Source organism: Pelophylax lessonae, assembly GCF_965119305.1.
Source record: "Pelophylax lessonae genome assembly, chromosome: 3".
NCBI classification, from domain to species: domain Eukaryota; kingdom Metazoa; phylum Chordata; class Amphibia; order Anura; family Ranidae; genus Pelophylax; species Pelophylax lessonae.
The window spans coordinates 636,118,222-636,132,704 of record NC_138770.1 but is presented as its reverse complement, the minus strand read 5'-3'; the positions used below and the strand labels follow the sequence as shown (position 1 = coordinate 636,132,704).

The following is a 14,483-nucleotide window of genomic DNA, read 5'->3' as shown; positions in this document are numbered from 1 at the left end:
AAAGTTGGGACAGGTAGCAATAAGAGGCCGGACAAGTTAAATGTACATATAAGGAACAGCTGGAGGACCAATTTGCAACTTATTAGGTCGATTGGCAACATGATTGGGTATAAAAAGAGCCTCTCAGAGTGGCAAAATGTTGAAAGTGAGACATTTTGAAATGTCATGCCAAATATTGGCTCATTTTGGATTTCATGAGAGCTACGCATTCCAAAAAAAGTTGGGACAGGTAGCAATAAGAGGCCGGAAAAGTTAAATGTACATATATGGAACAGCTGGAGGACCAATTTGCAACTTATTAGGTCGATTGGCAACATGATTGGGTATAAAAAGAGCCTCTCAGAGTGGCAGTGTCCCTCAGAAATCAAGATGGGCAGAGGATCACCAATTTCCCCAATGCTGTGGTGAAAAATAGTGGAGGAATATCAGAAAGAAGTTTCGCAGAGAAAAATTGCAAAGAGTTTTGAAGTTATTATCATCTACAGTGCATAATATCCTCCAAAGATTCAGAGAATCTGGAACAATCTCTGTGCGTAAGGGTCAAGGCCGGAAAACCATACTGGATGCCCCTGATCTTCGGGCCCTTAGACGGCACTGCATCACATACAGGAATGCTACTGTAATGGAAATCACAACATGGGCTCAGGAATACTTCCAGAAAACATTGTTGGTGAACACAATCCACCGTGCCAATCGCTGTTGCCGGCTAAAACTCTATATGCCAAAAAAGAAGCCATATCTAAACATGATCCAGAAGCGCAGGCGTTTTCTCTGGGCCAATGCTCATTTAAAATGGACTGTGGCAAAGTGGAAACCTGTTCTGTGGTCAGACGAATCAAAATTTGAAGTTCTTTTTGGAAAATTGGTAAGCCATGTCATCCGGACTAAAGAGGACAAGGACAACCCAAGTTGTTATCAGCGCTCAGTTCAAAAGCCTGCATCTCTGATGGTATGGGGTTGCATGAGTGCGTGTGGCATGGGCAGCTTACACATCTGGAAAGGCACCATCAATGCTGAAAGGTATATCCAAGTTCTAGAACAACATATGTCCCATCCAGACTTTGTCTCTTTCAGGGAAGACCTTGCATTTTCCAACATGACCATGCCAGACCACATACTGAATCAATTATTACATCGTGGCTGTGTAAAAGAAGGATCTGGGTACTGAAATGGCCAGCCTGCAGTCCAGATCTTTCACCCATAGAAAACATTCGGCACATCATAAAGAGGAAGATGCGACAAAGAAGACCTAAGACAGTTGAGCATCTAGAAGCCTGTATCAGACAAGAATGGGACAACATTCCTATTTCTAAACTTGAGCAACTTGTCTCCTTAGTCCCCAGACGTTTGCAGACTGTTATAAAAAGAAGAGGGGATGCCACACAGTGGTAAAAATGGCCTTGTCCCAACTTTTTCAAGATGTGTTGATGCCATGTAATGTAAAATCAACTTATTTATCCCTTAAAATGATACATTTTCTTAGTTTAAACATTTGCTATGGCATCTATGTTGTATTCTGAATAAAATATTGAAATTTGAAACTTCCACATCATTGCATTCTGTTTTTATTCACAATTTGTACAGTGTCCCAACTTTTTTGGAATAGAGTTTGTATATCCGGGCATGTGAGAAGGGACAAATAATCAAGATTCTCTGCTAAAAAGAGAAGAAAAGAAAAGAGGTAGGAGCAATGAAATAGCGGAGGACAGAATAGAGAAGCTCAGATTACTAGGGGGATCTCGCTATGCAAAGCAACTCTCAAGGGAACCCTTAGAGTTAATGGGCATATCCAAAAGAGTGGTTGAACCGCAGCGTTAGGTATTGACAGACTAGGCCAAAAGGGCAGCAATCAGCGAAGGACAATCTCAAAGGCACAGAACTGGGGAGTAACCTTAAACTTTAGCTAGGCCAACCAAACTGAATTAAGTGTCGTGCATAGCTACCAACTCCACCCCAAACTCGCTCATCCATGTCTTTATGGACCTTGCTTTGTGCACTGGTCCAAATCATTTGGTGGAGGGGGAATATGGTGTAGGGTTGTTTTTCAGGGATTAGGCTTGGCCCCTTGTTTCAATGAAGGGACTTTATAAGGCATCAACACACCAAAACATTTTGAACAATTTTTATGCTCCCACCTTTGTGGGAAGAGTTTGGGGATGGCCCCTTCCTGTTTTAACATGACACGAATGAGCAAGTTTGGGGTGAAGGAACTTGACTGGCCTGCACAGAGTCGTGACCTTAACCCAATAGAACACCTTTGGGATGAATTGGAGCGGAGACTGCGAGCCAAGCCTTCTTGTCCAACATCAGTGCCTGACCTCATAAATGCGTTTCCTGGAAGAAAGGTTAAACATTCCCATAGACATTCTCCTAAACCATGTGGCTAGCCTTCCCAGAAGAGTTGAAGCTGGTATAGCTGCAAAGGGTGGGGCAAACTCAATATTGAACCCTACCAACTAAGACTGGGATGACATTAAAGTTCATGTGCATGTTAAGCCAGACTTCCCAATACTTTTGACAATATAGTGTACTCTACATTGCTGGTTATCATTTCGACTAGCACTCTTCTTTAGACGGGTAAGGTTTACGTTTGCCCAGAATGTGGTTTTAAACCAGCGGATACATGGAGATCTGGCATGGTTGGTAGTGGTCATGTATTTGAACCTCGCTCTCCAAGAGAGAGTTTTTCATTACCTGCCATGTACATTTCCTTACTAAATAGGTTTGGCGAAGGGCTCCACGACAAGTTTTGTCTTCTTTGAAAGGCAATAAGTGTACTATTAAAAGAAACAGATTACACATTGCTGTTTTCTACATTATGCACAGACTTGGCTGCCCACGTGTCCTGCCTAATAGCATTTTCTATTGAATGACTAACTAAATGTGTCCAGTAACTCACATGTTTGTTCTTTACTGGAAACTCTCCTGTTAATGTGATCCTCTGCTAGCTTGTGTTTTAACACTGTTTTATTGATCAGAGAGGAGCTTGTCAAGAAGAATTACTCTTTCTGTGCAAGCTGCTTTAAAAGATGCTGACTATATCCAAAATATTGCTTTTATTACCCAGGGACGCTGTGTAACACAGGGGTCTCCAAACAATGGCCCTTCAGTTGTTCAGGAACTACAATTCCCATGATGCCTAGTCATGTCTGTAAATATAAGATTTTTACAATGCCTCATGGGACCTGTAGTTCCGCAACAGCTGCAGGGTCGTAGTTTGGAGATCTCTGGTATAACAGGTTTGGGGTCAGTGTGCAAAATTTAAAATTGGGAATGGAGACTCAAAGTTGTACAGCAAGTTTCAAAGATCAGTGCTTATAGCTTATAATGCTGCCTCTGTCAGATACCAAAAGATCTTCAGCTCACCTTAGGGGAATATCTGTACAACTTCAATATCTGGTAAGAGTGACATCTGTGATCCTGTCAAGCAAGATGTCCCTGGGTCTGCTGCATGGTGGTGAATCAGCGTCCCCCCTAGTGCTAAGTGTTTTTATCAGTAATGTTCAGTGATCCCTTGGGTTCTTCTGTACCTTCTCTTTTTTTATTTTAGGAAGTGAATATCTCAAAACGCGTCAGTATATGAGAATACTATACACAAGCTGTTGCTGGGATTACTTATCATTTTAATATTTTTCTGTGTAATTTTAACAGAGACGTGTTATAATATGTGACAACATATTACAACATAATATGTGACATTTTTTATAAAAATTAATTAAAAAATTAATAGTCTGGATGCCTGTAAAATCCCAATCCCCAGATTTATTCTCTTTACATATTTTTACTTGTGATTGATTTGTGGTACGATGCTTTACATTCGGCTGAATGGAGCCACGCTGCATTCGTACCCCACTTGGTAGAGGGCAACACAAGTGTAAATAAAGTCCCTACCAAAATGTAACCCTTCCCCTCCAATAATGTCAGCCAAGCATTTCCCAGGTTTTTTTTTTTTTTTTTGGGTTATGGAGGAGCATGTGAGAGCCCCCCCACAGCACTTGGTGCCTAATTGATTACTCATCAGGCCTACATACTGGCATATAGGGGGGGACTGCTGCATTCGCAGCTCTATATGAGTTTCCCATTTGCTCTGCAGGTTGTCAAGCTTTTTCGAAATTTGGGTAATATGTATTATTGATCGCAAATATTCATTCATAATCAAATTGTAGATTAACATCTGTAAAGACGTATGCAAATCCGTATAGGGTAGTGGTATTCCAATTGCATGATTTGTTAGATTTAAGCAAGTAGAATATCTAGCATTACTGTTCTGAATTGAATGGATATGTCATCTAAATTGATATGAAGAATGGCTGCTCTTTCATTTTATAATTGAGTTCTCTCCTGGTGCTTCAGTGTATTCTTACCACCGAAACGTTTATGCATGAAATGTTTGCTGACGAGGAATGTTCTTCTTGCCCATAGCAACTAATTACTTTCTAACCATCATGATGATTCTGATTGATTGACATGGGTTTCCATTGGCACACATTTTAGAACATAGTTCCGTAGTTAGAAGATTAATAGATTTTGACTCAAAACATGCCCTAACATGCATGTGGAAAGAACTAGTGTATTTGATTCTTCTGGAATGGTGATTGATATAAAAAGTCTGTATCCATACGTATTCCTCCACGTTTGCCCAATCATTCCCTTGGCTCTATTCATTATAGACCAATCAGCCATAACCACCCACTATAACATTGCGACTCCCCTGATGCTGAGTAGGTCCCACTTTTGCTGTCAAACCATCCCTATATGGTAGCATGGACTCCACTAGACCTCCGGATGTATGCTGTAGTATCTGGCACCGAGTCATCAGTAACAAATGGTTTAAAGTAGAACTATAGGCAATTTTATTTTTTTTTTCATTTTGGATAGAGCAAGATTTTTTTTTTTCACCATCTGTGTCCCTTTGCGGAGATTTCCTTTCACGTCGTATCCCATAGACAAACAGTAAGTGAGACAAAATCCCTGAAAATTAGGGGACTTCCTGGGGGACCCCCAGGTCACCAGAACTAGTGTTACTTTTCTGGGGACAACCCAAAATTTTAGGATTTTCTTTTAATTTCACTTTCAATGATAATGGTAAACAGCACAATTAGAGAGGTTGAATCTCCTTAACGTGGGCACAGACAGCAATACAAACTGACAGAGGTTCTAATCCATCACCACTCTATCCAAAACTAAATAAAAAGTTTTGCTTTTAAAGTTGTGTGGTTTAGCCCCTATTGATTGGACTTGTTTTTCCAGCATATCTCAATCAGCATATGCTCGATTAGATTGAGATCAGGAGGCTTCAAACACCTCAAAGACATCTTCTTCCATTCCTTCATGGTCGAGTTCTGATGCTCACATGCCCATTATAGGTGCTTTTTAGACATGTGCATTTCATTTAGTTACAAATCGAAATTTGGACAAAATTTTTGTTGCTCAGAGATTCAAATGTATTAGAATCTCCTAGTAATAATAGTAATGAATTTCAACTAATTCAAAATAAATTATACCGAAACAATGAAATTCATCTGTTTCATTTGGATGTTTGAAGCATCTGAAAATTAAGGGGGACCGAAAAAAAGTGTGGGACCCCCCCAAAAATCCAGACGTCATGCATGGGTGTCTCCAAGTAAGCCAAAGCTCCCCCCCCCCCTGTACTGGCTTCCCGTCTTCACAATTGGATAAAGGTCTGGTATGGATTTTGGATTTTGGGTGGACCATGTGCATTTTCTTTTTGGTTTGGTGTCTCCCAAATATCCATACCTGGTATGGATTGGGGGGTACCCCCACGCTGTTTTTTGCTGGCTCTTATTTTCTTTACATTCTGCTGTCATCAGAGATGAGTTATGGTTGTTAAGGACGTGGCGGCTGCTGTCCGCCCCTTAACAATCAGCTATTCCGGGCTGGTTTTTGTTTCAAACAACACAACAAATGAATTTTAAAAACCTGAAAATTAGGAATCAATTCGGAACAACAGATCCAAAAACACAAAACAAATTCCAGAAACAAATCTTTTTAACATCACCTATATGACAAAACAAAATGATTTACTTAATGAATACAAAATTATTATTTTTTTTTTTGTGCACATCTCTAGTGCTTTTAGCTGTGGACACGGGTCAGCAGGGGCACCCTGAATGGTCTGCAGCTACACAGCCCCATAAACAACCAACTGCGATGCACTGTGTCTTCTGACACCTTTCTATCTGAACTTTTTCCCGTAATTTGAGCTACAGAAGCCCTTCTGTTGGATGGGACTAAATGGATCAGCCTTCAAGTGATACTAAAGTCTAAGTTAGTTTTGTTTAAAAATACCAAACGTTTAATACTTACCTGCTCTGTGCAGTGGTTTTGCACAGAGCAGCCCAAATCCTCCTCTTCCTAGGTTCCTTCTTCGTCGCTCCAGTTGAGTGCCCCTGTAGCAAGCTGCTTGCTATGGGGGCACCCGAGCTAAGCCGCAGCTCCGTGTTTCTATTCTGACACAGAGCAGCAGCCTGGCCCCAACCCCTCTCTCTCCTCATTTACTCATTGACTTTGGTTGATAGCAGCGGGAGCCAATGTTTAATGTCTCAGTCAATGAGGAGGGAGAGTCTCGGACAGCCAAGTCTCTTGTGCAACATTGCTGGATTGAGATGGGGTTTAGTTTAGTATTAAGGGGGTAGAGGGGGGCTGCTGCACACAGAAGGCTTTTTTTCTAATGCATAGAATGCATTAAGATAAAAAAAGAAAAAACCTTCTGCCCTTACAACCACTTTCGGTCCCCTCATGAATCATTGAGCCTTGGCTACCCTATGAACCTGTCGCCAGTTTGCCAGTTTTTGTTTCTTGACCATTTTTGGCAGGCCCTGACCACTACAGACCGGGAACATCCCATAAGATCTGCAGTGTTGTAGTTGCCCTGACCCAGATATCTAGCCATTACAATTTGGCCCAAAGTCAGTTACTCAAATTTTTATGCTTGCCAATTTTTTTCTGATTTCAACACAACTTCTGGGACAGCATGTTCACTTACTACCTGATATACTGTATTTTTCCATGCATAAGATGCTCCCATGTATAAGATGCCCCCACTTTTCCAACCCAAACTTAAGAAATCAATATTTTAAACCTAAAAAAGGACACATTTTTGGACACATTTATATTTAGTAATTAACAGTACTTACGTAATTGTACTATGATATTATGCAGCATATCACTTTATTTAGCCTCTGTTGCATCTCTGTTCTCTTCATCAGTTTCAATTTCTTCAACTGCTATTGCCATGCTCTTTTGCATAGCTAAATTTTGCAGAGTAAGACAATCGCTTACCAGTATTCATTTTTTTTATTTTGTGACATCTGGGCTCAGAACGTTCTCTCTCATCTCTTTCTCCCATCTGTGCACTCTCCACCTCCAACGGGATCGCATCTGCACACTCTTCCAACTTTACGGCATCAGCTGATGTCCAAAGCTTGTGATTGGAGGAAGTCTCATTGATAGCTTATGGGCAGCTACGCACCCGCGCAGCTCTCTATTCTGCTGACTGATCGTGTATAAGACGCCCCTCGATTTTCAGCAGAACGATTTTAGCAAAAAGTAGCGTCTTATACACAGAAAAATAAGGTATGCCACCCACTTTCAGGAGATATTTAATGTTATCATCTTTACCAGTCAGCGGTCAGTAAGACCCCGTTCACACTGGGGTGATCCAACTTGCCGGGGCGACCTCACAGGTCGCGGCGCGCAGCTCGCACTGCGACCTCGGAGTGGCCGGCATGGACTTCATAACATTGAAGTCAAAGCAGGTCACTCCAGGTCGCCCCAAAGAAGCTCCGGACCCTTTTTCTAAGTCGGAGCGACTTGTGTCGCTCCTATTAGAACGGGTCCACAGCTTCTCTATGGCAGGCGACCTGTCAGGCGACCAGGTCGCCTGACAGGTCGCCCCAGTGTGAACGGGGTCTTAAGCTGATCATTGTAAATGTTTGTATTTGAATTCACTGAAACTATACAGGAAAAAAAAACAAAAAACAGGCAAGACCTTCCTGGCAGGCCGCCTTATCAGGGTGTTGGTGAGGTTTTATATTTTTAGGGGTGGTGAGTGCCAAAAACCCTTTAGTTACGGTTGCTGAGGCTATCTGCTGCCCTTGCATGTTGAATAGCTAACAGCCATGGCTTATCAGGCAGTAAAAGGAGCCACAACTTCACAGCTGAAGCCTGGCTCTGGATAGTGTGTCAAAACATGCTGATTTTCCACACCATTGCACACCATTGCACTCACTTTATGAAAGAATTTGAAAAGCTCTGTGGAATGACAGGGCTTTCTTTTTTTTTTTTTTTATTATTATTATTTTTTGCTTGCAGATGCTGCCCTTCCATGACACATACCTTTCAGGGTCTCTGGATAGTGTAACCAGGCAGCCTGCCTCCCATTTATTTTCTGTTTTACATGCCAGGCAGCCCCTGTGACAGTTGGGGGGCGGCTTTATTAACCATGGGACTGTCAAGAAGGTCAGCTTTGTTGCAGGGCTCCCTTTGTAACCTAGAGGCAGAACTCTGATTTATGTCTCCGAGTTCAGAGAGTAAAAATAGTTCCTTGAGTGTGAAAACTGTTAGATGTGGGACTGAGCAAAACAAACAGGGAACTTCAATGCAAAACAAATATCAGGGGCTTGTCTGCCTGAGCAAATGTCAGGAGAAATGGCCCATCTGCCATCTTGCTGGCTTCCACATTGCGGATGTAATACTTTAGTGAGGTCATTTTATGAAGTGTTAAAGGCTAAGGGATGGGGGAACGAGCGTTACAGGAAAAGCTGCAGCTATACTGACCTTGGATAAATAGATTAAAAGAGTGTTAGTTTAATTATGTTAGTTCCTTGAATATAATTCATTATGAATGTGCTATTTACTAAAGAACAGGCCTGCTTTAATCAATGTAGTTGTTTTTTCCAGTATAATTTTATTGCACAGCATTTTAAAGTGATACTAATTACACTCTGTTTAATTTACATTCTTCTTCTCTTTCTGTATATGGATGATGGCACTGTAATTATTTTAATAAAAAAAAAAAAAAAAAACATTGAAGTACCTTTTCCCTAATCGATATACAGCTACAACATGAACCAGATCTTTCCCAGTCTGTCTGCAGGAAAACATAAGCAGGGGGAGCTTTTAGTCCTTTGCTGCCGGTCACATGTTAAAAAAAAAAAAAAACAGCCTTTGGAATACAGAGTAAAAATAAATCATTAACTGCTTGCCGACCGCCGCAAGTACATATACTGCGGCGGTCAGCCCCGGCCAGGCAAAGTGATGTATATATACGTCACTAGCCTATGACCGGCTTGTGAGCCAATAGCGGGCGAGCGTCCGCCCGCTGAGGCGCGCGCCCACCCTGGCTCGTTCACTAAGGAGTCCGTGCGTGTGACCGGCGGACCCGATGTCCGCTGGTCACACTGCGATCGTCGGTAGAGAGGGAGAAAGGCAGGCGGCTAATGTAAACAAGCCGCCTGTCATTCTCCCCTGTGTAAAAATGGAGATCAGACGGTTCTACTATGTAGGACCGTTGATCTCTGTTTTTACACTAGTAGCCATGTCCCATCACAGTTAGAAGCACGCCCCTAGGACACACTTAACCCCTCCCTCTCCAATACAGTTAACCCCTTCCCTGCCAGTGTCATTTTTACAGTAACAGTGCATATGTATAGCACTGATTACTGCAGTAATGTCACTGGTAACCCCAAAAGTGTCAAAAATGTCAGTCAAGGGTCCGATCTGTCTGCCGCAATGTCGCAGTCCCGCAAAAAAAAATTGCAGATCGCCGCCATTACTCGTTAAAAAAAAAAAACACCAAAAATGACAAAAATCTTTCCCTTTGTTAGTAAACGCGATAACTTTTGCGCAAACCAATCAAAATACACTTTTTGCGATTTTTTTTTTTTTTTTTTACCAAACATATGTAGCATAAAACAAATTGGCCGAAAAGGTTAAAAAATTTTGATTTTTACATTTTTTTGGGGAATTTCATATAAAAAAAATGTGAAAAATATTGTTATTTTTGCAAAATTTACGCTCTTTTTTTGTTTATAGCGCATGATCAAAAAATCGCACAGGTGATCAAATACCACCAAAAGAAAGCTCTGTTTGTGGGAAAAAAAGGACGTCAAATTCGTTTAGGTACAGCATCGCACGACCACGCAATTGTCCGTTAAATTCACGCAGTAAAAAATCGCAAAAAAAACCCTGGTCAGGAAGGGGGTAAAATCTTCCGGGACTTAAGTGGTTAATATTAATAATCAATATTATGTTTGGATCCTAGTCCGAACCCAGGTAAGTGAGCTCACAAAGAACCTGTCACCTGTACGATGCAATTCATAAGCGGCAGAGGTAGCTGTACGTTCCCCTTGTATAGTGCGGCTGTTGGTTGGGGAATTCCTCAGCCGTATATGATTTATAATTGAGATAGTAAAGATGACGGCTTCCTGCCCAGCTGTCTCAGAAGGGTTTGGACTTGGATCCAAACTCATCCCGACTGCTGAATCTATTGAAAATGTGATCCGTGGATGGTTCTGTTGACACTGCCTGACTCAACAGTCAGTTTAAAAAAAATGAAGGCGCCAGGTGGAAAATTGTCAATGGAACATCCTCAGATGCAGCCACTATTTGGGTATTCAGCTGAAATAGAGGGCAGTGTAGATTCCTAAGCAGGGGGGGGGGGGGGGGGGTCAATTGATTTCTTTCATTATCACTAGCATTTCTCTTCTTATTAGAATTTCCATAAAGGATGATCGGCCACCATTAACCACCCATAAATTAAGTTTTGAGTGGTCTGACTGAAGTATATATTGTTTCGGTCTGTCTGTCTGGTTGTTTATCTATCCACGTGGTCTATCTATATGTCTATCAATCTATTTATACTTTACCTCTGATTAAAATTATTCTTTTTTGTCATGTTTAGTCCCACAGGAGAGTCAAAGCTTCACCCTAGCCTGTACCTTCTGCTGCTTATCCTGAGTAAGCTGTACCCTTCTCCCATGGATGGCACCTACTCAGCCCTTAGCATGGCACCTTTCATCCCCTTCATCATGAGGTAATCCCTATCACTGCCTTTTTGGGTTCTAGTAGTAAAACGTGTTTATAATTATGTATAGGGTTTGTAATATTGTTGGTGAAAATGTGTAGCTGCTTCTTATATCAGCCAAATAGGCAACATATTTAAAATAATTTCAGGTATCAGCCAGTGTTGCCAACCCCCCGGAGGGAAATTTACTGGCAGAACGTCCAAAATTTACGGACGGCACCAATTTTTTACTGACATGGAAAAAATGTACATAAACAGGCTTTTTTCAGTGCTAAACCGTGCAAATATCAATACTTGAACTATAAACATGTAGATAGTGCTATTAGCAATGTGTTTAGGTTAAACAAAAGTCAAAAAATATATTTCTCCATTTACATGAATATCAGGTTAATCTAACCCAGCCAGCACAGCGTTCCCCCATATATCAGAGTGTGCAGGATTCCCCTTACAGTGACATAAAGAGGAATGCTGCAGATCTTGATTTAAGGGGGAACTCTGATTTAAGTGGGTGCTCTGGTGACCAGAAACCGCCTTATATCAGAGTCCACTGCATTGCCCTTTACATCAGAGTTCCCTTTTATATCAGGGTCCGCAGAGTTCCCCCTTCGCACTGTAAGGGGAGAATCCTGCAGACTGATGTAAAGGGGAACGCAAGGAACTCTGATGTGGGGGGCAATCTGGTGACCAGAGACCACCTTCCACAGAGTGAATACATTAAGATATGGGGGGGTTACTAATATAGAGGGTTCTTTATATCAGTGCCCCCTTACATCAGTGACCCCCCCATCAGACTGGTCTGGCGGCGCTGTCACTGACCTCCTCTCAGGTGCACTGTGCAGGGCTCAGTCAGACGGCTCTGGTCTCCACTCCGCAGGCCCCACACATCTGACATCGTGACCCCATCCCAGCAGCGCTCTCACTCTTGACTCCTCTCCAGAGTCCAGACTCCCCTGCAGACATGATAAAAGACAAGAGATGGTTAGAGACTGCGGACATGGTACAGGAGGTGGTCAGAGACTGCAGACATGGTACAGGAGGTGGTCAGAGGCTGCGGACATGGAACAGGAGGTGGTCAGAGACTGCAGACATGGTACAGGAGGTGGTTAGAGGCTGCGGACATGGAACAGGAGGTGGTCAGAGACTGCGGACATGGAACAGGAGGTGGTCAGAGACTGCGGACATGGTACAGGGGGGTGGTCAGAGACTGCGGACATGGTACAGGGGGGTGGTCAGAGACTGCGGACATGGTACAGGGGGGTGGTCAGAGACTGCTGACATGGAACAGGAGGTGGTCAGAGATTGCGGACATGGTACAGGGGGGTGGTCAGAGACTGCGGACATGGTACAGGGGGGTGGTCAGAGACTGCGGACATGGTACGGGGGGGTGGTCAGAGACTGCGGACATGGTACAGGGGGGTGGTCAGAGACTGCGGACATGGTACAGGGGGGTGGTCAGAGACTGCGGGACCCAGCTTACTCTATTAATACTGAGATAGCCTCATTGGGGATGGAATGTTAGCACTGGATAGGCCCCTGGGATCACAATTAAGAGTAAAGTGCTTGTCCCACGATCAGATGATCAGACAGACTCACAAAAAGTACCGAATCTGACTGGCACACAGCAGTGGAGACTAGAGGAAGAGGACAATAACACAACACAAGCACTGATTTGGCAATGGCAACACTGTCCGGACCGCTCTGAGTCTCTGACTCCTTCCACAGCATGACACCACTCACAGGGCTCCAGAGTCCAGCTTCTCCATTGCATGATTTTCATCAACTCCCGCTCGGCTCCGAGTCCCGCCTCCTGGCGTGGCGCCATGACATCATCATTTGCCTCCTGTGACTGTCCTGAGTCCCGACCAGTAAGCGCGCCGTACGGCCTCTGCCAGTCCCGCCCCCAGAGCTTGGGCCCTGCAGCATCGGAATCGATCGGATAATGAGATGATCATCTCGGGCATCTCCGGAACTGCGCATGCGCAGTCCTGAGGTGAGCCGGTCCCAGCTATTTTTACTGGCACTTTTCTCCTGCTACGGGCATTTACGGGCAGGAGAAAAGTGCCCTGTTTTTGCGGGCTGTCCGTAAATATACAGACGGTTGGCAACACTGGTATCAGCATGTTACACATATTTACATTCATACAGCTTGGGGCAATGTAACTATGTATATGACATATGTGGCCAATGCCAGTGGTACCTGGAAATTCCTGAAGTAGACACCGCTGCTTCCAGGTCCCATACTGATGGGCCTGATACATTGTGAGTATAGGAGGTCAGCTGCTCAGCATGGGCGCTATTCAGAGAATTCTTGCATCTTCCGAACGAATGTATATTATTCTCGGATTGGACAAGGTGGAGAAGCGGGGTGATTATTTCAGGGCAGCATTGTAATAGCTACATAAAATTGTCAAAAGTATTGGGACGCCTGCCTTTACATGCACATGAACTTTAATGACATCCCAGTCTTAGTCTGTAGGGTTTATTATTGAGTTTGCCCACCCTTTGCAGCTATAACAGCTTCAACTCTTCTGGGAAGACTGTCCACAAGGTTTTGGAGTGTGTCTATGGGAATGTTTGACCATTCTTCCAGTAGTGCATTTATGAGGTCAGGCACTGATGTTGGACAAGAAGGCGTGGCTTGCAGTCTGCGCTCTAATTTATCCCATCAGGTTGAGGTCAGGACTCTGTGTAGGCCAGTCAAGTTCTTCCACCCCAAACTCGCTCATCCATGTTTTTATGGACCTTGCTTGTGCATTGGTGCGCACTCATGTCGGAACAGGAAGGGGCCATCCCCAAACTGTTCCTTCAAAGTTGAGAGCATGAAATTGTCCAAAATGTCTTGGTATGCTGACACCTTAAGAGTTCCCTTCACTGTAACTAAGTTCCAAGCCCAACCCCTGAAAAACAACCCTACACCATAATCCCGCCTTCACCAAATGATTAGGACCAGTGCACAAAGCAAGGTCCATAAAGACATGGATGAACAAGTTTGGGGTGGAGGAACTTGACTGGCCTGCAACCTGTTAGAACACCTTTCGTGGAGCTGGATTTTTTTTCTCTTTGATTGGACGCTTGAATGCCTCTGAGTACTTAGGCTTTCCGAGAACATGAGTCTCTATCTCATCCTGTTTACCTTTAAGGGCTATTTTGGGGTAGCAGCAAGATTTTTGGAGTTATTTACACTACCAATAGGTAAGCCTTATCATAGACTTACCTATAGGTAAAAGTCAGTAAAGGAAGTTTACTTCCTCTTTAAAGTGCAGTTTTACTCTGCAAGTAGTAGTTGCTCCAGAGCTTAGTAAATGAGCTGAAGCTCTGCTAACTTCCACCATCCAATCACGTGTGAGCAAAAATGCATTTTTTTTTTTTTTTTTTTAGTATTTTTTGCAAGTTATTGGGTATTCTTTGCAAAGGGAAGCCAACCTCATTTACTAAG

At 43.1% G+C, this 14,483-nt stretch overlaps 1 protein-coding gene across 2 annotated transcripts in view; it reads left to right on the top strand.

The window, feature by feature from the left end:
* Positions 1-14,483, top strand: part of THADA (THADA armadillo repeat containing) — a 1,178,628-nt gene that overhangs the window by 542,878 nt on the left and 621,267 nt on the right. For both annotated transcript variants that reach the window (XM_082249837.1, XM_082249838.1), the window contains exon 28: positions 10,925-11,056. In XM_082249837.1, the coding sequence (XP_082105963.1) occupies positions 10,925-11,056 (132 nt within the window). The remainder of the gene's footprint in view (positions 1-10,924; positions 11,057-14,483) is intronic.